This window comes from Schistocerca piceifrons, chromosome 2, assembly GCF_021461385.2.
Source record: "Schistocerca piceifrons isolate TAMUIC-IGC-003096 chromosome 2, iqSchPice1.1, whole genome shotgun sequence".
In the NCBI taxonomy this organism is placed as follows: domain Eukaryota; kingdom Metazoa; phylum Arthropoda; class Insecta; order Orthoptera; family Acrididae; genus Schistocerca; species Schistocerca piceifrons.
In genome coordinates, this window is record NC_060139.1 from 641,664,378 (window position 1) to 641,691,602 (window position 27,225).

The window sequence follows — 27,225 nt, forward strand, 5'->3', positions numbered from 1 at the left end:
ACAGTGATACGCGTTTCCGATAAATTTATTCAGGATCAAAATAAAGTAAAACGTCAGGTAATGGAAACAATCACTGCTCAAAGACAAGAAGACAAACGTAAAATGTTTGCGAAGGCAAAAACGTATGTAGACAATAATATTACTACAGTGTCCGACAAAATTAATACCATCGAACAGTTGAACGCGGAATTACGTGACGAAACTTCTGATCTTAAATCAAAAACAGATACACACACAGTAGATATTCAAACAGTGACAGACAAATTCGAACAATTAGAACTAACACAGGATTGCGATGTCATCAAAGCTGATGTTAAAAAACTGAGCGAAACTACACGTAAGTTGCAAAAACAGATTAATGCGTCCGATTCTAAAACCGATGATCAGGCAAAAATACTGACTGAAAAATATGATGAATTAGCCAGTCGTATTGATGCTATTGAAAGTAATAATGATAATAAATCAGACGATACTGCACCGATTTCATTTAACCAAACACCTGAATTTCAAAATTTACAGCAGACAATTAATGAGATCGATTCGTCTAATAACACGTTACATAGAAAATTGACAAGTTTACAGCAAGAAGTAACAGAGATGAAAAATATTTCAGTTAATAATACATCACAGCAGACGCCACTTTGCGAACATTTGTCAGACTCGCGCAACGCGTATAATTTGGGTAATCTACAGAGAGTACGGGACTTAGATTCCGAACAACCACAGTTCAATAGATTCTCTTACAATCCTGAACCTGTTCCATCACACAGAGACGATAATTTTGATTACAAACATTTTCTGTCAGTGAGAAAGTTTAAAGTGTTTAAAAACGACAGAACACAGATTCACCCACTGGATTGGATACAACAGTTTAGCTTTGCTTTTCCACCGACTTGGCCCGTAACACACAAACTTGAATTTATTTGCAGCTTTCTGGAAGGCGAACCGGCAACTCGTATGAGACCGATCGCGAGGCAATGTTACTCGGTAGAAGAGTTTCAGAATGCTTTTCTATCAGCGTACTGGTCGAAGACGACACAGCGCGGAATTAAAGATCAACTAATTAGTTTGCCAAATTATGAGAACTTCAATTTTCCCAGTGTCACGCAATTTTTTGAGCATATGGTCCAACAAAACCAGTACTTAAGTGAACCGTACAGTGAATCTGCACTTATGCAATTATGCATCTCTAAATTACCACGGTCATTAAGAGTGTCACTTCTAACGGGCCAGCAAAAAGAAAACATTTCAGCATTCAGAGATCTTTTACAGCTTTTAGAAGTGCAGCAATCAGACTATTCTTTCGTAAACAAAAACTTCACATATAACAACCAAGGCCAACAAACGTACAGCAATTATGATCAGACGCGTAATTTTAATAGAAAAGGTAACAGACGCTTTAGGAACGACAACTACCAAAACTTTAATAACAGCCAAAATTCTAGTTATCAATATCGTCAAAATTTTCAGCAACAGGAACCACAATTTAGTAACAATAGAGGTGTTTCACAACAACATCAAAACCAGCCGGTTAGCATACCTAACCAACAATGGAATGCACAAGGTCAACCAGGCTTTAATGTTCCGCCGCGTGCACGTATAGTCCCTGATCCAACAAACAGTAATGCACGGCAGCAAGGAAACAACTACGTACAGAGAAGACAGTATTTCAATTCCTATCGCAATACACCGTATAGGAATGACTATTACGACAGACGTAAAAATAATGAGAACAATTCTCAGCGTACATCTAACAACAGTCGGTCATACCAACAGCAAAATTATTCACAAGAACATATTCTCATGAATGAACCCGACAATAGATACCATCCAGAGCGTAATACGTCTGGAAGAAGTAATAGAACAGTTCAAATAGTAGAAATGCCACAGAACCCTTCTGATAATAATAACACGTCAGACAGAATCTGACTAGATACTGTACAGATCGCATCTTCCAGTAAAACAAGCACTACCTTAGACACGCAAAATGTTGTTCACGAAAATGTAATTACTTTTGACGATACCAGAGACACTCTTTTGCAGGAAAGACCATTTGTTCAGAAAACTATTTCACATCCTGTTATCGAAATTAAAATTGGTTCATCGAAATTTTCAGCAGTAATTGATTCTGGATCACCTATGTCTGTTATAAATGAGGAAACTTTTAACGAGTGTAACAAAGAGAATACCTATCCGACATTACCTTTAGGCAAAACAAAAGTGAAAGGAGCGGTACCGAGTAAAGGGGTAGACGTTAAATTACAGACGCATTTATCATTTTGTATTGCAGGTCACATATTTCACTCAAATTTTTGGATTGTTCCTTTATTGACAACAGACGTAATTTTAGGTACTAATTTTCTCGTACAACACGATGCAGTGGTTGATTTTCAGAATTCTTATTTAATGCTAAAGGATGAAAATGTACAACTTGCTTTAGAATTTCAGCACTCACTATCTGCGGAAGAACAAACAATTAACCGCACAGAGGTCATTTCCGCAACACGTAACATAGACTGTAATCCCACATTATTCACAGACACGTACGTACATAACTATAATACTCCAGACGAAGCTGACTACCACGTTGTGCAGATGATTTCCGATAAGGTTAAACAAAGCAGTGCAAATACAGACAATGAACGAACGCAATTACACAAAATTATTTTACAGCAAGCTCCAGTTTTTGACAACATTCCTGGTACTATGTCCGGATTTATGTATGAATTTCAAGTCAAACAGCACGATACATTTAAAGCTAAGCATTATCCTATTCCGTACATTCATAGAGAACAAGTTAAAGAAGAATTGCAGGATATGCTCGACCAAGGAATTATAGAACCTGCAGTTAGTCCGTACATAAACCCGCTACATATTGTTAAGAAAAAAGATGGCTCACTTCGCCTTGTACTTGATTCACGTCATATTAATGACATTATTATTAATGAAACAGATCGACCACAGACTTTAGAGGAACTGCTACAGAAATTTCATGGTACGGCTATTTATTCCACACTAGATTTGAAATCGGGATTTTGGCAAATTCAACTTCATCCGAATTGCAGAAAATACACAGCTTTTCTCTGTTTTGGTGACTGTTATCAATTTTGTAAATTACCATTCGGCTTAACTATTTCTTCTGCAGCTTTTATTCGCGGTTTGAACACAATACTTCCGACAGAACTTAAGGACAGAATTACGACGTACGTAGACGACATTCTTATCGCAGAAGCTAACTGGTCTGAACACAATATGATTCTTGAACGTCTGTTACAAACTTTCCATACACAAGGACTCACAGTTAATCTCAGTAAATCGCATTTTGGCAAAACTTCTATAAAATTTCTTGGACACGTAATTTCAGCAGAAGGCATTGCGCCTGATCCGGAAAAACTTCAAGCTCTACGTGACATTACTGTTCCTGCGACGAAGAAACAACTACGCAGTTTTTTGGGTTTAATTAACTTTTTTCGTAAATTTATTCATCACTCTGCTTTAGACACACCCAGATTATGCCATTTAACAGGTAAAACAGTATTTGGTCTTGGGATAAGCAAGCACATTCTGAATTTGTGAACCTGAAACATGCTTTGTTGACTGCTCCACTTTTATCGCACCCAGATCTTACCAGAAATTTTTCCATTGCCACTGACAGTTCCAATACCGCTTTAGGCGTACACATTTTCCAGGAAATAGAAGAAGATGGCTCTACAGTAATTAAAAACATCGCATTTGCAAGTCGCATTCTGTCACCTGCTGAACGAAATTATTCCGTTACAGAACTGGAAACATTATGTGTTGTATGGGCTTTTACGAGATTTCGGCACTTTCTTTATGGCAGACATACCACCGTCTACACAGACCACAGAGCGATACAATTTTTACTTTCGGCTAAATTTACTCACGACAGGTTAAGCAGATGGAAACTTTATTTACAGGAATTTAATTTTACAATAGTTCACATTCCCGGCACACAAAATGTTATAGCAGACGCACTATCGCGTTCTCTGAGCAACAATCAGCAAGACGTAGCAACCAACTTCTGCAAAGCAAATTTCAGTGTCATGTACATTCAACAAGTTGCATTTGAAAACTTTATTTCGTCGTCATTACAGGACATAGCACTAGAACAAAATAAAGACAACGTGTGGAAAGAAATTAAACACCTCTGGCAAGATAAGAATAATGCTACGATTAGGAACCACTACACTGTACGCAATGACATTCTGTTTCGCCGCTCTCATCCTGACAGCAACAATCGGTTATTATGCATTCCTGACGAACTGGTTAACATATTAATCTGGTATACTCATTTAAGTTACGCACATTACGGAGCAAGAAAATGTTTTCTTATACTGAGACAGAACTGTTATTTTACCAACATGGAGAAACGTATACGACGACTTTTAGCGTCTTGTAAAATTTGCCAGAAAGCTAAGTCAGACACCACTTCACATATTCCTCCTTTATATCCCATTGTACCTCTTAAATTAAGACATATGGCCGCTGTAGACATTTTTGGTCCGATTCCGAGAACTAACAGAGGTTTTTGCTACATATTTGTCGCTGTTGAGCTCGCTTCAAAATTTGTTACTTTAACTCCGTTACGCAAAGCTACTGCTAAAGCCGTTTCGAAAGCATTTGTAAAACGTTTTCTATTTGATGTAGGGCATGTGATGAAAGTAATTTCTGACAATGGATCACAATTTCGTTCTGCTACATGGACACGTATGTTACGAGCTAGAAACATTTCTCCGATTTATATATCCAAGTACCATGCTTCTTCGAACCCCTGTGAAAGATTAATGAAAGAAATTGGCAAGCTGTATAGAATATACTGCCACAAAAGACATATTGATTGGGATACACACATTCTCTCTTTCCAAGATGTAATTAATTCCATTCCAAATGAATCCACTATGCTATCTCCGTCTGTTATACTGAAAAACGTTGAACCACCAAACAAAATTAAAGAGTTAGTAAACTTCCCTACCTGTCGTCGACTAAGACACCATGAAATAATTAACATTGCGCTGAACAACATCAAACGTGCCGCAGAGCGCCGGAGAAGACAGCAAAAACAGGTTTGTACAGGCCGTGACTTTCACATTGGACAGAAAATATTAGTACGTACACACTATTTATCCAACAAAATAAAAGGTAGGTGAAGTAAATTTGAACTCCTATACGCAGGACCATATCGGATTCGCAGCATCCCTCACCCCAATGTTGTACACGTCGAAACTTTGAGAATCAGAAAATCGAAAGGCAACCACCATTGGTCAAATGTTAAACCCTTTATTGGATGAAGACACTTTATGATTCAACACACTTTGATGCCATTTACTAATCTTTATGACCACTTATGCAATTATATTCACATGACTAATTACAGATGATTATCGTATTTTTTCTTGGCAAGTGCCCGGCAAGGTAAGGTTAGCAGGTCGCTTTTCTTGTCGTTACACATCAGACCGTGCACATTTTCCATTTTTTTTGTGTGTGTATGATTGTATTCCAGTTTTGTTTGTATGCTCACCAGTTGAGTTTGACATTTTTGTTGCCCTATGACATCTCAAGATCGTGACTGTTTTACATTTTTTTTGCCGCTGCATTGTATTATTCTCTGTACATTTTGCCTTTGAACACTGTCTATGCTTTTGACATATTACGTTTTCTGTCATGTTATGCTGTATGGTTAATTATGTTCCCATAAACCAGTCATTATTTAATGGGTATATGATTTAAATGCAAGACATTAATCTTTGTTCATCAATTTCAGAAAGAAATGATGCGTGTAAGAAATAAATTCAACAGAAATGGGAATTTCACCTACGGAATAAACGAAAGAAGATGCAATAACTTTATGAGGAAGAGTAAATGGATCAGGATTAACAAGCATTAACAAGAATATACTATACTCATCGTAGAATAGCAGTCTTAACTAATTTTTCTTTCAGAATACAAGGTGATTGATGCAGGCTGTCAGACAGAACTACACATCTTAGTTTTAGTTATGAAATATGCTAGAGATAAGGAATAGTTGTGTAATGAGTAAAGAAGTGATTTTTTTGCAGATGATAATGAATGCTGATGAATAATGATGAAGAATATGCTACTATGAATAATGAAGTTTTTCTTTACAGGTGATGATGATAATGGAGTTTTGATGATATGGATAATGAAGTTTTCTTTGCAGATGAGGATAATGTTGAAGTTATATTTAGGCTATGTAGTTATTTAAGTATTTGTTGCAGTTCGTTTTGACAGCAGGTGTTATATTGCACAGTATAATGACTGAAGGTTTTGGAAAGGACAGCTATGGAATGCATTTTTTATACACATTTCACTACCTGTTAGTTCGAAATTCACTACTTTTCAGCATAAAATGCATTTCTCTTTTCAGCTTAATAATCCATTTTTATATATTTTGCAGGAGAAATTATTTATGAGATTAATGTGCTATAAGCATTTGTTCATTAAATCTATGAATGTGGTTACATATACTCTACTTGTTTCATAATCTTGCCACAGCTGACTTATAACGGATGACGTTACACATTTTCATTTATACCAACAACCCAGAAGCAAATTCTTCTCTCTTGCTTTCCCCTATAATTACCCGACGCAATGCATTGGTAACAAAAAAATGTATTACTAGTCCCAAATAATGATACCAGTTTAAGAGAGTTCTGAGTAATGCTGATCAGCAATGAATAATATGTCACTTGGAAAATGATTAATTAATTATGCTATGCTTTGTAACTGGAAAAGAATGCGATTGTTTAATAATGCTTTGTAATTAGGAGAAGGCTAATGATTATTACTATATTGAAATGACAAATGATTAATTAATTATGTTATGCTTTGTAATTAGAAAAGAATGCGATTGTTTAATAATACTTTGTAATTAGAAGAAGGCTAATGATTCTTAATTATACTTTGTAATTAGAAAAGAATACGATTGTTTCATAATGCTTTGTAATTAGGAGAAGGCTAGTGATTCTTACTATATTGAAATGACAAATGATTAATTATGCTTTGTAACTGGAAAAGAATGTGATTGTTTAATAATGCTTCGTAATTAGGAGAAGGCTAATGATTCTTACTATATTGAAATGACAAATGATTAATTATGCTTTGTAACTGGAAAAGAATGAGATTACTATTGGAATGACAAATGATTAATTAACTATGCTATACTTTGTAACTGGAAAAGAAGGCGATTATTTAATAATGCTTGAATGACAAATTATTAATTAACTATGCTATACTTTGTAACTGGAAAAGAAGGCGATTATTTAATAATGCTTTGTAACTAAGAAAAGAAGGCTACTGATTCTACATAAAACAATTAATGAACATTTTTCTGTAATACTACATACATGGTACAGAAATGTTCAATAACTGGGCTATGAATGCCGCAAACTACTAATGTAATGGCAAATGAAGACTGGTATGTGACTTAATGTCCTTCCACTACTGACCTAACTACCCTGGATTACTGCAATATCCATTTTGTCCTGTCTATCCTAGTGATCATGGAGCACTATATTTGGTTTTGCACTAATTCTACGTTGGTGTGCCTTGTAAGAGCGTGGTGTTGACACGACATGCTGTCCACCACCGTGAGTGATGGAGACGTTATTATGGTCCCACTGTTTGGTGTACCTAATGTACTGCCAAAATGAAAACATGGAATATTACCACGACAGTTCAGTGTCTTGGCTACGCTGATAAATTCTGATGGGAAAAGAACTTCAAATTGTGTCACTTGGTGTTGTACTTCTGTGGAAAGATATGGACTTTCAGAACAGCTGTGTGCAATCTAAAGTGCTACAACCATGATGCAATCCTTCCCTTTCCTATCCTAATTCTTGTCACATAGTGAAGATCATTTTTTGCTAACATCATTTATATTCATGACCTATACATTTTTTTGATTTGATGATATGTTCTAAACCACAGTACATGTGCACTTATGTCATGTGTTAATATGTTTTCTACTGAACTTCAGTGCCTGTGCACTTTTCTCATTTTTCAATATGATTTGTACTCATTCTGTATGTTCAATACTTCAGTGCGTATGCACTTATGTCATTTGTTACTTATTGTATATACATTTCCTCATTTGCTGATATGTTCTGAACTGCAGTGCATGTGCACTTATGTCACTTGTCAACATGATTTTTTGCCATTCTATTTATTTGTTCTGAAAATGCTAAAGAATTTTTTAGTGCGTGTGCACGTTATTATCCATCAAATAATTTGTATATACATTTTTCTGATCTGCGAATATGTTTTGTACTCATATCTTGTCTTTGTCTGAAATGTTTTGTACTCCGTTCATGTGCCCAACATTTAATTCATGTATCTAAATATTCTGTAAATTGTACAAGTTGATTAATTAAAGAAAAAATGTTGCCGCACTTGGCAAGTCCAAATGACTCACCATCGCTGCCAAATTTTTGCCCCCCCCCCCCCCAGGGTTATGAAACACGTATGTTGTGTGGCGGCGATGGTGAGGCATTGCAGAGTCTCTGACCAGAGAGCCATTTATCGTGGCTAGTCTGCGCTTGACCGCGCGAGTGTTGCGAGTGGTACTCTGTCAGTAGTAGTCATGCAGTACAGTTGCGAGCAGTAGTCAGTGGGCAGTCTGTGATGCAGTCTGTCAGTAGTAGTAGGCCAGTGCAGTCTGTCGGTAGTAGCAGCCCAGTGCAGTTGTGTGTGAGGAGTCGGCGGGCGTCGACATGGCACTCTGGTCAAGATTCAGGATGAGGTATATTATTTTTTAAATGCGCTCAGCTAATAATGTAAATTAACTGTAACTAATTTGTGCAACAATCGCCCCAATAATAATTTTCATTTCAAAGCAATATTTTTAACAAAAGAACTATTTAATTGAACGAACGATTTCCTTCCATTTCCTTTAAAGAAAAGTTTCAGTTAAATTTAAAAAAAAAAAAAAATATTACTTGCGATGCAGTTCCTCCAAGCTATGACAAAAATAATAAGGGCAGATGCACCTTTACTAAGGTCAGAATTTCAGTTTAATTAATGAACAGGGCCCAAGATCGACATTTCGATCTGTTCGTGTTTTCATTGTCACTGAGATTTTATTATCACTGAATTGACTTTCATTTTTTTGTGAGGAACTTATACTTGGGTCAGATTGCTAATTTTTGTTTAATTGTCATTGTCATTGAATTTATTTGGTGGGAGGTTACGTAGGTTGTATTCTTGTTAACATTTAACTATTGTGTTTCAAAATTTCTCTGGGGAGCTTACACTTAGCTCAATGTGCATTAGCATTTAAAATAATATAATTTAAAATTTTTGTGGGGAGGTTGCACTATGAAGCATTACTAATTCTTATTGTGATACAGTTACAGAGTGAACTTGGAAATGGTTTAAAGGGAACAGTTAATGAGTCTTTTTTGTAATAAGATAAATGAATCATTTAACATTTTCGATGATTAGCCAAGTTGCTTTGCTTTTCCGCAAATGTGTAACTTGGCTATTATGTCAAAGGGCCTACAAATTGGAAAGGCTTGAAGTGATAATGGTAAATGTTTTGTACTACTTGTTTTATCTACAAAAGTGGATGATTGTAATTTTGGTTTGGCACTGACTTGTGAAACGAACTTTTGAGGTGCACACATTACTGTTGAATAGTTAATATTTGTCGTTTTTCTTGAAATTAAGTGGAGATATGTAATACTCATACTACTCACGATATTGATGCCTCATTCCATAAGGGTTACAAGGGTCACCTTTATTTGTAATTTTTACATCATTTCTAATCTGTAAATATGTGTGCCACGAAATTGCACACATTTTGCTTTTAATAACTTACAGATACCTCCAAATCCATTTGAGTCTCCTTTATATAAAATTGAGGTCTTTTGGTTTCGTTGTCGATTGGTAAGGCTGGGTGAGGCATTACAGGATATCCAATTGGAGATGAAGTTCGAGCTAGATTAGTGTTTTCGTGATCCCTTTTCTCTTCTAAACCTATCAGTGGTTGTTATTTGCAGTTCATATAACACCTCCAGCCAATGATAGTGCAGTATTAAACATCCAAGCTTGGGGCCAATCGGTGAGCAGTATTAAAAATGGTGTTAGATATGGTGGAGAAAATAACGTAACCTCAATCTGAAGGTCTCATTATTTCCTTGTAATTTGTGGTTGAGCTCTACTGATGTCAACACGTCTCTCAATTCGACTGAACACTAAGGATGCAGTGTTGAAATCTCGACGAAATATTCGCGGGAAACTGGCCCTGCAGAAAAAAGGTAAGGTGAAGCTACCTCTGTACGAGAAAGACCATTTAGACTTGTTTCTCAACCACCAGATGGGTTGGAGAGCTGTTCCAACAGGAGAGCAAGACATATCCAGACGAAAGAGATGGGTCTAAGTTATTTATGAAAGTAGAAGAAGATAATGAGTATGATGTAGAAGATGGTGATGGAGATGCAGTAGAGCCATGAGAGAACGTAATGTCAGAAACTTGGCATAAGCTATCGACATAGTTTTTTACTAAACCAGTTGACCAAACGTTTGATACTATATACGGCATTAGATCTGAACCGGCGCCAAAGTGTGAATGAATGCTGATTCACCATTAGATGTAGAAGGAGTTGATTTAATCATTTACAATGTAAGATCCTCGGAATGGGATAGTTATAGAATCTATTATATAAAACTCAATCTTCTGAAACGAACTACACAGCTCGAGACCTTCAAAATTCTCAAGGTACTGCCCGGTAGCGAGCTAGCTTTCCCATAAACCACTAAATTTAAAACAAAGTTATAAATACACTCTGATCGTTAAGTGTGCATTAAACAAAACTGGTAGGTCAATAGAGATAGATGACGACATACACCGATGACCCAAAACATTATGACGACCTGTTTAATAGTGTGTTGGTCCCCCTTTCAAACACAGTACAACAGAGATTCTTCAAGTCCTTGACAGAATTCCAGAATTATGTGGCACCAGACGTCTATGCACAGGTCAAGTAATTCCCGCAAATTACGGCACACGGCTGCCACCCGAAAGATGTTTCAGCGGGCACAGATCAGGCACATTTTCTGGCCAAGACATCAATGTGAGTTCACTATACTGCCCCTCAAACCACTGTTGTACGATTCTTACGTTGCAACACAGTCAGTCATCCTGTCATCGCTGTAGCATGAAGCTATGCAGGTGGTCTGCAATAATGTCGTGATGCCTTGGATTACCAGCACAGATTCCATGGAAGCCCAACTCAATGCACCCCATAGCATAATTCTGTCCCCACCGGACTGCATCTCTGGTGCAATGCATGTTATATGCAGCCATTCTCCTGGATGACAGCGTGTAAGGACCCAACCATCGACCAAGTGTAACAAGAAATGCGATTCATTCGATAGGCGAAACGTTTCTATTGATCAACGATGAAAACTTAGCGATGCTGTGCCCACTGCAATCATAAATGACGATGTCATTGGATCAGCACAGGGACACCTAGGAATTGTGTGATGTGGAGTTCCATGTTGAACAATGGCCTTTGAACGGTGTGCTCCAAAACACTTGCTCCAGCATTGTACTCTGTCTTCAGATCTACTACAGATAGCTGCATATCCAGGATTACCCAGGGGGATCCTCCGACCTCTACGTTTTGTGATGGCACGTGGTCGTCCAATACCATGCGGCCTGCTCATGATTTCACTGTCCTTCAAACATATTCCGTAGGTGCTCACGACAGCAGTACACCAACAGGTGCCCAATTTCGCCCTTACAGAGATTCTCGTATCCAGCTGCAGCGCCACATAAATGTGCCCTTTGTCAAAACCGCTTATATCAATGGATTTCCGCACTTGCGTCCCATGTCTTCGCTATAATGACTGCCCATTCATTTCTCTTCCACTTCCTTGAATCTTTTCTTACTGCGTCACGTGCCTACAGCACCAGCAGAGGGCATTTAAACTCGCGGTGAGCAGTGGTCATAATTTTTTGCCTGAGCAGTGTATTAGTAGGTGAAAGAACGAAAATGCAACTTAAATACCCAATTGGAAGACAGTCTTCACCAAATCATTTGCACATATCGATTTTGTTCATTGGAATAATCCAAATGAAATGGTGGCTCAATTACACTACTGGCCATTAAAATTGCTACACCACGAAGATGACGTGCTATTGACGCGAAATTTAACCGACAAGAAGAAGATGCTGTGATATGCAAATGACTAGCTTCTCAGAGCATTCACACAAGGTTGGCGCCGGTGGCGACATCTACAACGTGCTGACATCAGGAAAGTTTCCAACCGATCAAACAACAGTTGACGGGCGTTGCCTGATGAAACGTTGTTTTGATGCCTCGTGTAAGGAGGAGAAATACGTACCATCACGTTTCCGACTTTCATAAAGGTCGGATTATAGCCTATTGCGATTTCGGTCTATCGTATCGCGACATTGCTGCTTGCGTTGGTCGAGATCCAATGACTGTTAGCAGAATATGGAATCGGTGGGTTCAGGAGGATAATACGGAACGCCGTGCTGGATCCCAACGGCCTCGTATCACCAGCAGTCGAGATGACAGACGTCTTAAACAATCTGCATGGCGATAACGGATCGTGCAGGCGCGTCTCGATCCCTGAGTCAATAGATGGGGACGTTTGCAAGACAACATCCATCTGCACGAACAGTTCGACGACGTTTGCAGCACGTGTATGATTATATGATAGCGGAACAAACACTGGTAGCAGTTACTTCTGTAAAATATCTGGGAGTATGCGTACGGAACGATTTGAAGTGGAATGATCATATAAAACTAATTGTTGGTAAGGCGGGTACCAGGTTGAGATTCATTGGGAGAGTGCTTAGAAAATGTAGTCCATCAACAAAGGAGGTGGCTTACAAAACACTCGTTCGACCTATACTTGAGTATTGCTCATCAGTGTGGGATCCGTACCAGGTCGGGTTGACGGAGGAGATAGAGAAGATCCAAAGAAGAGCGGCGCGTTTCGTCACTGGGTTATTTGGTAACCGTGATAGCGTTACGGAGATGTTTAATAAACTCAAGTGGCAGACTCTGCAAGAGAGGCGCTCTGCATCGCGGTGTAGCTTGCTCGCCAGGTTTCGAGAGGGTGCGTTTCTGGATGAGGTATCGAATATATTGCTTCGCCCTACTTATACTTCCCGAGGAGATCACGAATGTAAAATTAGAGAGATTAGAGCGCGCACGGAGGCTTTCAGACAGTCGTTCTTCCCGCGAACCATACGCGACTGGAACAGGAAAGGGAGGTAATGACAGTGGCACGTAAAGTGCCCTCCGCCACACACCGTTGGGTGGCTTGCGGAGTATCAATGTAGATGTAGATGTAGCATGGACTATCAGCTCGGAGACCATGACTGCGGTCACCCTTGACGCTGCATCACAGACAGGAGCGCCTGCGATGGTGTACTCAACGATGAACCTGGGTGCACGAATGGCAAAACTTCATTTTTTTCGGATGAATCCAGGTTCTGTTTACAGCATCATGATGGTCGCATCCGTGTTTGGCGACATCGCGGTGAACGCACATTGGAAGCGTGTATTCGTCATCGCCATACTGGCGTATCACCTGGCTTGTTGGTCTGAGGTGCCATTGGTTACACGTCTCGGTCACTTCTTGTTCGCATTGACGGCACTTTGAACAGTGGACGTTACATTTCAGATGTGTTACAACCCGTGGCTCTACCCTTCATTCGATCCCTGTGAAACCCTACATTTCAGCAGGATAATGCACGACCGCATGTTGCAGGTCCTGTACGGGCCTTTCTGGATACAGAAAATGTTCGACTGCTGCCCTGGCCAGCACATTCTCCAGATGTCTCACGAGCTGAAAACGTCTGGTCAATGGTGGCCGAGCAACTAGCTCGTCACAATACACCAGTCACTACTCTTGATGAACTGTGGTATCGTGTTTAAACTACAGGGGCAGCTGTACCTGTTCATGCCATACAAGCTCTGTTTGACTCAATGCCCAGGCGTATCAAGGCCGTTATTACGGCTAGAAATGGTTGCTCTGCGTACTGATTTCTCAGGATCTCTGCACCCAAATTGCGTGAAAATGTAATCACATGTCAGTTCTAGCATAATACATTTGTCCAATGAATACCCATTTATCATCTGCATTTCTTCTTGGTGGAGCAATTTTAATGGCCAGTAGTGTATTATGCTTGCTAGCTTTAAAAGCAGAGAGCAATAACTGACACAGTAATGAAATAGTACCTACTGAAGACAAATTTGTAAAACATTGGTTATTACCTGGAATTTTACGGTGTCTTACGAAAATACTAGAGTGAAATATTAGAATCGGCAACAGTTCAAGTAATTATTGATTCTTGGGTTGAACAGCATGCACTGGATTACAGGCTTTCACAGAAGACTTAAAAATATTAGAGCCAGTAATACTGAGTGTGGATCAATGTAAACAAACAACTGCACACTATACGAAATTCCACAAGATAACACATGCACATAATCTTACTTCTTGCAACGACACCACCATGGCTACTGTTGTTGCCAATACGTGAGTACCCGCACTGAATCATTGTGTGGGGATAAATATTCATGTGGTTCGTCGCGGTTGTTTTAAATGCAGAACGACTCCTAAACTGCTCTAGAGCCTTGCAGTTGGAAGATGAAGCTGAGTGTGATAAGCCTTTGCAAGTTTCAACATGCCTTTTTTCTTGTCTCTCACAGAAAAAAAAGAGTCCATCAGCTTGCTTAGGTTTATCCGTTTCCGCGTGCATGGTGTTGTGGGCAACAGACATCTGGGAATGTTACTGCACAATCCCACATTTAGTACATAATATGAGAAATTTAGGCTTTCACAGCAGTGAGGTGTGCTATAAAAGCTGGGAAAAAACTCTCTAGGAAGCAGTCAGATGATGCTGAGGCATCACTGATGTCATCACCACCACAACCACCATCGTAGCTGTCATCATTGTTTTAGCTCCTGCGAAACCAAAAAAATCCAAAAATATTAACATCCTCATTACTAGTCTCTGATTTTATTTTTTATTTAAAATATATTTCGCTATTAACAGTATTACTGATTACTCACACATGTTTTCTGTTTCAGTGATACAGAATCTGTGGTCTATTACCCTTCTCCTCCTCCTGACCGAGTAGCAGCAGCAACAGCAGGAGAAGCAGTAGCAGAGGACCACCTGAACTTTGTAGGCATTATCATCGTTGTCAAATTTTTAAACATAATATCAGAGTATTCTACAGCCTTTTTCGATTGAATGTGCTCCGTACTCGGCATACACTTTGTAACTCAGCTTCTGCTACCATTTCCCCTGTTATTAGACTTTTAAACTTTTTAATGAGGGCAGGTGATCTTCCAGAAGAAGCGATTCATTGCCTACACATTCAAACGAATATTGGTAATTTCCTTATGATTAACTAAACTGAACAGATGATCGTCAGGAAAATATTCCCTCACTATCTCGAGTTCTTCTGGGTTCAGTTATGATGCACATTTTTCAATGGAATACGTCAGAAAATTTTGTGAATCAGTAAATCAGGAATTTATTTTGGTTCTCTTCTCCTGAGGCATTACTGGAAATACTTTTGTGTAAGATTTATATTTGTCCGTATTCGTTAGTATAATAGACACACAGTCTGGCTTTAATGTAATTTCTTTGTGGCCATCTTTTGATTTTTGTACGCATACGTTCATGATCAAGAAGTGCACATAGTAATCGCTCAGACTGAGAAACACAATGGGCACTGCATAATTGCAGCTGGGCTGTGCTGCAGCTTGTTGTGCACCCGTGAAATGACAATGATCCCAGTGTTTCTTTATATCATCTTCCGCAAAGGTTCAAAAATGGTTCAAATGGCTCTGAGCACTATGGGACTCAACTGCTGTGGTCATAAGTCCCCTAGAACTTAGAACTACTTAAACCTAACTAACCTAAGGACAGCACACAACACCCAGCCATCACGAGGCAGAGCTTCCGCAAAGGATTTATTGCAAATGTGACAGACGTTTTCAGAGAAAAACCATGATTCTTCGTCAGAGCTTAATGATTTTCATTTGTTTGTTTTGTAATGTAAAAGCATTCCTGGATGTTATGGTCAAAAGAAAAGCCGGTGGTGCACTGGGACATGGTGTCTATCGCAAATCAACTCACACGGTGCAATATTTTCAGGCCACAAGTTGTCATCACCGTGCACAACGCGGTAGTGTCTTACGCTGTTTGGTACATAGAACACATGTGGTCTCAGATGCCGACAGTCCCCCTGGTGAGCTACAACACCTGAGAACGGTATTCCAACAGCGTGGTTATTCCGATAGACGGATAAGCCGTGCATTCTGTTCCAAGCAAATTCAAAGCAGGGATGAAAATCGAGATGCGGAGCCACCCATTGCAACGGCGTTCTTGTCCTATTTTGACAGCATGTTTTCAAGAATAGAAAGAACCCTCAAAAGGTACATCAACCAGCAAAATTGAGATATTTATTGAGCTCGGTCAAAGACGAACTTCGCCTTAGGAAATGTGACGTGTAAAAGATCCCATGCCAATGTGGATAGTCTTAACACTGGGCAGACGTGCCGAACCGTGCAAGAACGTTGGCGTTGAACACCATCGTCATACACGCCTGAGGCGACCTGATAAGTTAGCGGTAGCGGAGCGTTGCCTGAACACGAAAAGACTGTAATTTTATCCCCAGCGTCATCTTTCTCGGACTGTGTTGTTAAGGAGGCCATAGATATCCATACGGCGGATAATTGTATCAACAGGGATGCAGGTTTTCAATTAAGCACTGCTTGGAATCCAGCACTGGCTGCTATTAAATCAAAGCAGGGAAAATCAGAACTTCCATCACGCGGCGCAACGCATTACTGAGATTTAATTCAGCCTTTAACCACAGGAGCGCGGATGGCTTTCTGGGGCTCCCAGCAGGGGGCACCAGAGCGTCGCTTTCTTCCAACTGTGAGCGTCTTCCGCGCACGCGTATCACTTGTTCCCGGCCTGATAATTTCGACGCTGCAGCGCGATTATCATCAGTCGTGCTTTGTAGCAGTGACAGCAGCAACTACCACCACCTGAAGATGTCGAGCAGTTGCTTCGATGAAATATTATGCGATTTGCATAATACGGTCCGACGGCCCAAACCCGAGAAGCGTATTTGCAACAAGTCTGCCGTGAAGGCCAGAAAAGTAACATCAGTAATTTTTGTATTTTTTTCAGTGACTCGACGAACGATATTTTAGTTATACAAGCATATATCGTGTGATTGCTTCGCCGAAAAATGTACCTCCCAAACGTTCCTCACTTACTAGATTCACGAGCGCAGCACGTAGACATAAGCGAATTCGAGCTTTTCAAACAGACGAGCAACGACAGGGAGCAATGAAGCAGAACGTTTATGAATTGCACATTCACATGCATCAGGATCTCAAGATCAACATGCAGCAAGAATCGAAACAGAACGTTTATGTGCTACCCATTCACGCGCATCAAGATCACAAGACCAACATGCAGCAAATAACGAAGCTGCTCCTTAACGAATCCTTTATTCGCGTGCATTACAATCAGAAGATCGACATGCTGCAACAATCGAAAGAGAGCGTTCACGTGCTACCCCATAGCGTGCATAACAATCAGAAAACCAACTTGCAGCGAGAACTGAAAGAGAACATTTACGAGCCGTCCGATCTCGACGAAAAATGCATGTTGATTTGAATCTTGCTGCATTTCAATTTGATGTTACCTGCAATTACAGTAACATCAAACTGAAATGCAATTACCTGCAGTTACAGTCCCCCCATGAAACATGGACCTTGCCGTTGGTGGGGAGGCTTGCGTGCCTCAGCGATACAGATGGCCGTACCGCAGGTGAAACCGCAACGGAGGGGTATCTGTTGAGAGACCAGACAAACATGTGGCTCCTGAAGAGGGGCAGCAGCCTCTTCAGTAGTTGCAGGTCATCAGTCTGGATCATTGACTGATCTGGCCTTGTAACACTAACCAAAACGACCTTGCTGTGCTGGTACTGCGAACGGCTGAAAGCAAGGGGAAACTACAGCCGTAATTTTTCCCGAGGGCATGCAGCTTTACTGTATGGTTAGATGATGATGGCATCTTCTTGGGTGAAATATTCCGGAGGTAAAATAGTCCCCAATTCGGATCTCCGGGCGGGGACTACTCAGGAGGCCGTCGTTATCAGGAGAAAGAAAACTGGCGTTCTACGGATCAGAGCGTGGAATGTCAGATTCCTTAATCGGGCAGGTAGGCTAGAAAATTTAAAAAGGGAAATGGATAGGTTAAAGTTAGATATAGTGGGAATTAGTGAAGTTCGGTGGCAGGAGGAACAAGAAGGTGAATTCAGGGTTATAAATACGAAATCAAATAGGGGTAATGCAGGAGTAGGTTTAATAATGAATTAAAAAAAAATAGGAGTGCAGGTAAGCTACTACAAACAGCATAGTGGACGCATTATTGTGGCTAAGATAGACACGAAGCCCACGCCTACTACAGTAGTACAAGTTTATATGCCAACTAGCTCTGCAGATGATGAAGAAATTGATGAAATGTATGATGAGATAAAAGAAGTTATTCAGGTGGTGAAGGGAGACGAAAATTTAATAGTCATGGGTGACTGGAATTCGAGAGTAGGAAAAGGGAGAGAAGAAAACATAGTAGGTGAATATGGATTGGAGGTAAGAAATGAAAGAGGAAGCCGCCTGGTAGAATTTTGCACAGAGCAATCGTAGCTAACACTTGGTTCAAGAATCATAAAAGAAGGTTGTATATATGGAAGAATCCTGGAGATACTAGAAGGTATCAGATAGGTTTTGTCACTTCTATTAAACAAGCTTATGGTTATGCACCAAGTTTTATAAAGTTGACTTAGGACATGGCCTGTTTTAGGCAAACATTTAAATAATATTTTATGTTCTGAAGAAGACGTTATTACTAACGTTGAAACCTAGGTAAACGATAAAGTTAACCTGCAACTGTAGGCTATATATTCTTATATAAACAATATCGGTTGCTGTCGCTGCATAAAACTGTTAAAAATTATGAGGTCTGTTCTTCCTTGATTCGCCTGATGGCAGTGGAAAACCCTTTCTCCTCAATTTGCTATTGGCTCACATCCGACATCAAAATGGAATTGCTTTGGCTCTTGCTTCATCAGGTATTGCGGCTACGTTATTAGATGGTGGACGAACAGCGCGTTCGGCACTCAAATTACCACTGGATATGCAACATTTCAAAAGGATTTGCTGTGTCGAAAGTTATGAAACTTTGCAAGGTCACTGTCTGCGTCGGATACACCATGGCTCATAAAAACCGCTTGAACCGCTCGCTTGATCGAGATATTAAGGGTACGATAAAATGCACAACCGTTCGATGGCGCTCTCATTTTATTTTCTGGGGTCTTTAGATAAACTCTTCCAGTGAAACCCACGTCAACACCAGCTGATGAGCTCCATGCTTGCCTCAAAGCAAAGCATCTTTGAAGACATGTGTGAAAGTTCACATTGAAGACCTGTATGCACGTACATTTGCACCGCAATACGTTACCGGCTACATAGTCAAAAGAGCTGTTGAACACTGGTGGAGGAAAAGTACCAGCTGATGCTACCAAAAATGTATTTAATTTCCATTTAACTTGTTCGATGGATAGCACAATGACGTACAACTCTCTCAGAAAGTTTTTCCGCAGACTGTCACCAATAACAAAACCACAAATGGCTCTGACAGCAAAAAACACCGACGTCAATACAATCAAACTTGCGTTTCGCGAACAAATTGCGGGCGATTATGTTACCTACAAATCGAGGCACAGCGTCATAAATGCGGACGAAACTGTTAATTATTCAGTCGAGTATTTACATTCATTGGATCTTCCTGGCGTGTCACCGCACAAGTTGTCACTCAAAGTCGGCATGCCAAGTATCCTCTTGCGGAACATTACTCCATATCGATTGAGTAATTGAACAAGACTCACTGTGAAGAAACTGATGCGGGATGTCATTCTTAATGGAAAGTCGAAGGAAGAAGATGTGCTCATTCCATGCATTCCCATCATTCCCACCGACATGCTATTTAATTTAAAACGAAGGCAGTTTCCCATTCGACTTTCATTCCCAATTATCACAAACAAGGCACAAGATCAGGCACTTCAAGTGTGCGGATTGAAACTAGAAAATCCATGTTTGTCACATGGCCAGTTGTATGTTGTATGCTTACGAGTAGGACAGCCAAGAAATTTATTTGTTTTTCCTGACGTCGGAAAAAAATTGTCTACCCTGAAGCACTTGAATAAAAAATAAAATGAATCTCATTTATATCTCTCCTTTATATATATCATTCAATTTCAATACACGTATTCAAAATGCACAATAAAATAAAAAAATCATTCTTTCTATCATTCCTAATTAAACAATGTAACTCGTTTAATATTCTAACGATACTCCTCCAATTATTTTTTCTGCGGCAGCAGCGAGCTGGGTACCAGCTAGTATATATATGAGAAGTTGTTAGCAAATATGTTGCGTGCGAATAAGTGCGTATTTCTATATATTTTTTTATATTTGTATAACATATACCGGTGATTAATATATAGTATATAAAGAGGACATGTTGTTCCCAAAAATATCGAAAAGTTCGTGACCAATTTACTTCAGATCTTTACTCAGTACAATAATGAACATTCGAACTGACATAGGTGAAACAATGTTATCAAAAATCTCAAAAAGCACTTAATTTTTCTACTTCCAATTTTTACAAGTTACTGTAATAAATGTTTGGACTAACACATAGCTGCCGCAGAAGAAATAATTGGGGAAGTATCGTTTGAATATTAAACGAGTTACATTATTTAATTAGGAATGATAGAAAGAATGATTTTTTTATTTTATTGTGCACTTTGAATACATGTATTGAAATTGAATTTTTATATATATATATATATATATATATATATATATATATATATATATATATATATATATATACACTCCTGGAAATTGAAATAAGAACACCGTGAATTCATTGTCCCAGGAAGGGGAAACTTTATTGACACATTCCTGGGGTCAGATACATCACATGATCACACTGACAGAACCACAGGCACATAGACACAGGCAACAGAGCATGCACAATGTCGGCACTAGTACAGTGTATATCCACCTTTCGCAGCAATGCAGGCTGCTATTCTCCCATGGAGACGATCGTAGAGATGCTGGATGTAGTCCTGTGGAACGGCTTGCCATGCCATTTCCACCTGGCGCCTCAGTTGGACCAGCGTTCGTGCTGGACGTGCAGACCGCGTGAGACGACGCTTCATCCAGTCCCAAACATGCTCAATGGGGGACAGATCCGGAGATCTTGCTGGCCAGGGTAGTTGACTTACACCTTCTAGAGCGCGTTGGGTGGCACGGGATACATGCGGACGTGCATTGTCCTGTTGGAACAGCAAGTTCCCTTGCCGGTCTAGGAATGGTAGAACGATGGGTTCGATGACGGTTTGGATGTACCGTGCACTATTCAGTGTCCCCTCAACGATCACCAGTGGTGTACGGCCAGTGTAGGAGATCGCTCCCCACACCATGATGCCGGGTGTTGGCCCTGTGTTCCTCGGTCGTATGCAGTCCTGATTGTGGCGCTCACCTGCACGGCGCCAAACACGCATACGACCATCATTGGCACTAAGGCAGAAGCGACTCTCATCGCTGAAGACGACACGTCTCCATTCGTCCCTCCATTCACGCCTGTCGCGACACCACTGGAGGCGGGCTGCACGATGTTGGGGCGTGAGCGGAAGACGGCCTAACGGTGTGCAGGACCGTAGCCCAGCTTCATGGAGACGGTTGCGAATGGTCCTCGCCGATACCCCAGGAGCAACAGTGTCCCTAATTTGCTGGGAAGTGGCGGTGCGGTCCCCTACGGCACTGTGTAGGATCCTACGGTCTTGGCGTGCATCCGTGCGTCGCTGCGGTCCGGTCCCAGGTCGACGGGCACGTGCACCTTCCGCCGACCACTGGCGACAACATCGATGTACTGTGGAGACCTCACGCCCCACGTGTTGAGCAATTCGGCGGTACGTCCACCCGGCCTCCCGCATGCCCACTATACGCCCTCGCTCAAAGTCCGTCAACTGCACATACGGTTCACGTCCACGCTGTCGCGGCATGCTACCAGTGTTAAAGACTGCGATGGAGCTCCGTATGTCACGGCAAACTGGCTGACACTGACGGCGGCGGTGCACAAATGCTGCGCAGCTAGCGCCATTCGACGGCCAACACCGCGGTTCCTGGTGTGTCCGCTGTGCCGTGCGTGTGATCATTGCTTGTACAGCCCTCTCGCAGTGTCCGGAGCAAGTATGGTGGGTCTGACACACCGGTGTCAATGTGTTCTTTTTTCCATTTCCAGGAGTATATATATATATATATATATATATATATATATATATAATAAAAATAGTGAAACAGATTTAGCAAAACTCTCGACAAGTTCTTGATCGATTTACTTAAGATTTAAAATTAAATTCTATTAAATATTCAGTCATGCAGAGACTAAGTATACATATCTTAAACAATAATGAACAGATTTTCTGTTAGATGACCAGAGGAGAGGGAGCAAATGGACACAGCGAGCGGAAATGAGGATGAACAGAGGGAGGGGGCAGTAGGACACGGAGAAAGAGGGGGGAGAAGATGGACAGAGAGATGGGAAAGAAGGAGCAGATGGGCAAAGAGAGGGGAAGGAGGAAATGGACAGATTCTAGAGGAAGAAGCGGATTGGCAAGTACACTGATCAGTAAGAACACTACTGCCATCGACCTATTATCGATATAAACCCGTCCAAGTGATAGCTGCGTCACCTGGCGAGGAATGAAGCTGGTCGGACACATGCATAGTACATGTGGTGTCAGTGAGCACGCCGTCTGTGTGTAGGATGGGGAAGGTGTGCGACCTATCTGAGTGTGATGGAAGGCAGATTGTGATGGCCCAGAGTCTCGGCCGAGCATTTAGGAAACTGCACGACTTGTCGGATGTTCGAGGATTGCTGTGGTAGGTGTCTTCAACACGTGACGAAATCAAGGTGAAACCACATCCAGACGTCGTGGGGTTGGGTGACCACCCTTTATTACAATGTCGTACGTCGCAAGCTGAGCAGACTGACAAAACAGAACAGGTGGCGAACTGTTGTGGAACTAACATCCGATTCTAATACTGTGCAGAGTACGAATGTGTCTGAACATACAGTGCACCATACACTCCTAACGATAGGCCCCAGCAGCTGACGACCCATGCATGTGCCAATGTTAACACCCTGACATCGGCAACTACGACTGAAATGGGCATGTGACCACTGGCACTGGACGGTGTCGCTGTGGCAAAGCGTTGCATGGTCTGATGATTCCCAACACATTCTTCACCATGCTAGTGGGTGGGTGCAAATCCGTAATCTTCCAGGGCAACAGCTTCTTGACTCATACTTTGCAGGACCGAGACAAGCCGACGGCGACTCCATTATACTCTGGGGGACATTCATGTGGGTGTCCATGGGACCAGTGGAGCTTGTGCAAGCCATCATGATGGCCGAGGAGTATTATACACTGCTTGAAGACCACCACACCCCTTCACAACGATCATGTTCCTCGACTGCAGTGGCATTTTTCAACAAGATAATGCGCCATGTCATAGGAGTGTGATGGAGTGGTTCGAGGAACACAGTGGTGAGTTCCAATTGAAGGGTTTGGTGCAAGAAGGAGGCGGCTCCACTTTTTCCAGTTTCTGGCAAGTTAAAAAAACTTTTTCACCGAAAATAAAAAAAATAGTCAGCCTTGTGTTAGGTTACAGTGTATCCAATACTACTGACCTGAATACACACAAATGCATGCTCTCAGGTACGTGGAGTGGAGTTTTGAATTTTGGAGCTGCCTCCTTTTTGCTCCAAAGTGAATGAAAAACTCTTTGTAGGACCATTTTCTCCGCAATTAACCATATTTCAATTTAAGAAAACATTCATTAATAAAGAGAGTACAACATTATTGGCATAATATATCAATATGTACAGTTCTTCTTCAGTTTTCTAGCTCCCCCTCAGTCTCCTGAGGATCGTTTGAAGCATCTGACGTCAGCTGGTAGTAAAACCACATTTTGTTTTGCCCAAAATACTTTCTGACGAGCTCTGTGACATCTCTGAACTTTCAGTCTTTAAGCGGGAGGAGACAATCATAAGCTTGATGAAGGTGGTTCATCGTTAAGAGACTCGTAGGTCCTTGGTTGCAAATTTGCGCATTATCGAAGACAGTCATCCCTACAGTCGCACTGCATTGGTCCCTTTACCGATGTAATTAAATATTTTCCCCTTTTCTTGTTCGATATTGATATGTAAAAATTCTTTAAACATAAGTTCTTCAGCTTGTCAAAAAAGTTATTATATTACCCAACGCTCTGTGGCGTGGGATAAAGTTGTGGCCCCTTTCTGGGAATCGCTGAACGATCATCGTAAAGCAGCATCTTCGCACGAGGTAAAACAGGTACTGCATTAACGAATGATTTTTATTTTGTGAGACGGAGTTATCGGAAAATAGGTGAAGCATTTTGATATGATCTGTTAGAACGTGGTTGATGTAGTGATGTATAAAACAGGCGTTTATAAAATGCATCCCCAGAAGGAACTTTGGGGAGGGGCATATTTTGTTGGTAGTCGAAGCACAACATCTCGGTGTCATTATTACGTTGTGCAAGTGCCATCTGGTCTTCGTTTAATATCTTGATAAAGTCAATCCGCCCGACTTCGATGAAGTATCTTGGCATCCTGGAACTCCTTACGTCTCTCATCTGAGATAGAAGAGGCACTGAGTTCCTTTTGTACGCTGTCAAACTTTTGACAAGTGTCTTGGGTGCCCGAATCTGATGTTGAAATGTGTCTTGAAGAACCGAAAGTAAAAATCATATTCTACTGGAGATTCAAAGCGCTTCTCCATGTACAAACTATGCATTTCTTTGATAGTGAGATCGGCAGACAAGTATTGTCTATTGCCATTGTCTCGACGACTATAATGCAATTCTCCCCTAGGAAAACTGTCAATGTAACAATGAATCTTTTGCACAGTTTCATCTGGAGTTTTGTTGCGTCTTGTATTATGCTTTCACCTACCATCTGGTTTTGGTGTGAGAGCTCCGTCAAAAGAAAGTTGCTTTGCGATGTTTTCCACCCGCCTTCTGGACACTCCATGCAATGACGCCAACCCCTTTTTTACAAACTCTAGGATTACTTTCACTGACTCGAACAGTACAAACATTTGAAAACGCCCTGGGCTTTCTTGTTCCACTTTTGGCCTATTTCTTGTAACAGGTAAACCTTTAATGCAACCAGCCAAATACACATCTTGGGCATGCTTAGTCGTTAGGCCATTAAAAGCATTAATAATACAATGCCTTGCTTCAACATCGAATTTAGTAAAGCACTTGTATTTGCAACTGCAATCGTTACCTGTAGTCCGACGAGGCATGTTTTTTCTATTTGTGCTCTTGTACGTCTTTCCGTCAACCCTCCGCTGTTTCCTTATGTTCCGCTCCCATCGTTCCTTGTGCGATCATTTTTTTCCTCTTCATTGGTTCAACAACTCCGTCTCTGCTTCTTGAAACTTCTTCTGAATCAGTAGACGTCTCATCTTCACCTGGCTCGTAGTTTCTGAATAGTCACAATTAAACAGTCCTTCCTCTTCTGATTCACTCATATTGACAGAAACCGTGAAATCAAAAGACGATGAAGTCACAAAACAGATCTTAAACCTGATAAAAAATATTCCTCACAGAAAACGCGGAATATTTACACCGGTCTGCTGAACACTACGTAACGTAATCTCCTTCCTGCTGTCGTTTGGGGGAAGAACGAGGCACCTCCCGTTTTCGCGCAAACTCGGAGCACAGGCAGCTCCGTCTGTTGGATTTCTCTGGAACCAGCGGGTGCAGCTGCCTCATTCTTGCACCAAACCCCTCAATCGATGTGCTGAATCACCACCTCTCCAGATCCGATCAATAACGTCTGGGATGTAACTGAACGTAGCATCAGATCTCATCGCCCCCCTCCCCGGAATTTACGAGAATTAGACGACTTGCATGTGCAGATGTGGTTGCATCTCCGTCCTGCGACCTACCAAGCCTTCATTGCTTCCGTGTTACGACGCGTCACTGCTGTTGTCAGTGTGAAATGTGGGCATGCCGGCTATTAGGTAGGCGGTAGTAATGTTCTGGCTGATCAGTGTATATCTAATCCCCATACATACTAGAAAAGTATGTTCTTTCTTTTCCATTTAACCAGACCGTACCACAGCAATGCGTGAGCAGCTACTGCTAGTAAACCATAAACACTAAACGTAGCACATAAAATGCCGAAAAATGTGTGGCCAAATATAACAGAAAGAGAAAATAAACTGAGTTTTTCATAAGGTGCGGAAACTCTGTAGTACGATTGTTATTGTAAAGACTTTGAAGCGAGAAGTGATAGCTCTGAGAGAAGAGCACCTGCCACTTTACAGCTGTGTGTTCTCTGAAGGTAAAAACATACTCGTACCTGCTGCGGCCTCATTGACTCTGAAGACGGCCTGGAGGCAACCCAGGTCTTCACCATCCTTGAACTGCAGAAAATTCAACTTGAAGCGTCCATACATTAGCGAGGCCATCCTCTGCAACTTTAAGTTCAGTGGAAAGAAGTGCTTCATGCTGTACTTGCCCTGTGAACAAAGACATCAGTCCCTTATGTAGTCAAACGAGCAGCTGAATCAGAGTAGCGTTTATCACCCGCTTCCGTTCAAATTACAGCAGTAACGAGTATTGGCGCGGCCAGCTAAAGACACCGAAAAAGTTTGAAAACCACCTTAATCGTAGACTTTTCAACTGATATTCACATTTCACGGAAGTCAGTCGATACAGAGTCCACCGTGCACAAAACAAGCCAAGTGAAACGGACACGCTTGAAGTCATGTGAACCGAAGGGGAGGGTGAGCGTGAAGAGGGAGATGGGGCTTGCGCACAATCACCCTCATGTCCGTGGACTGTCCTTCAAACCATACCGACACAACTCGAGAGCGATGGGTCAGTCATTTTGTTACTGAATGTAGGGCTTGGCTGTGGAATATTCTACGCGAACAAATGGAAGCACATGAATGGACCTTAGGTGTCTGTATCGTGGCCCGATGAGAGGTTGCATAA

The 27,225-nt window shown here is 41.1% G+C and overlaps 1 protein-coding gene across 2 annotated transcripts in view; it reads right to left on the reverse strand.

The window, feature by feature from the left end:
- Positions 1–27,225, reverse strand: part of LOC124777523 — a 202,934-nt gene that overhangs the window by 39,725 nt on the left and 135,984 nt on the right. For both annotated transcript variants that reach the window (XR_007015744.1, XM_047252970.1), the window contains exon 4: positions 26,588–26,747. Coding sequence is in view for 1 of the 2 variants with exons in the window: in XM_047252970.1 (XP_047108926.1) it covers positions 26,588–26,747 (160 nt within the window). In the remaining variant the exon portion in view is untranslated. The remainder of the gene's footprint in view (positions 1–26,587; positions 26,748–27,225) is intronic.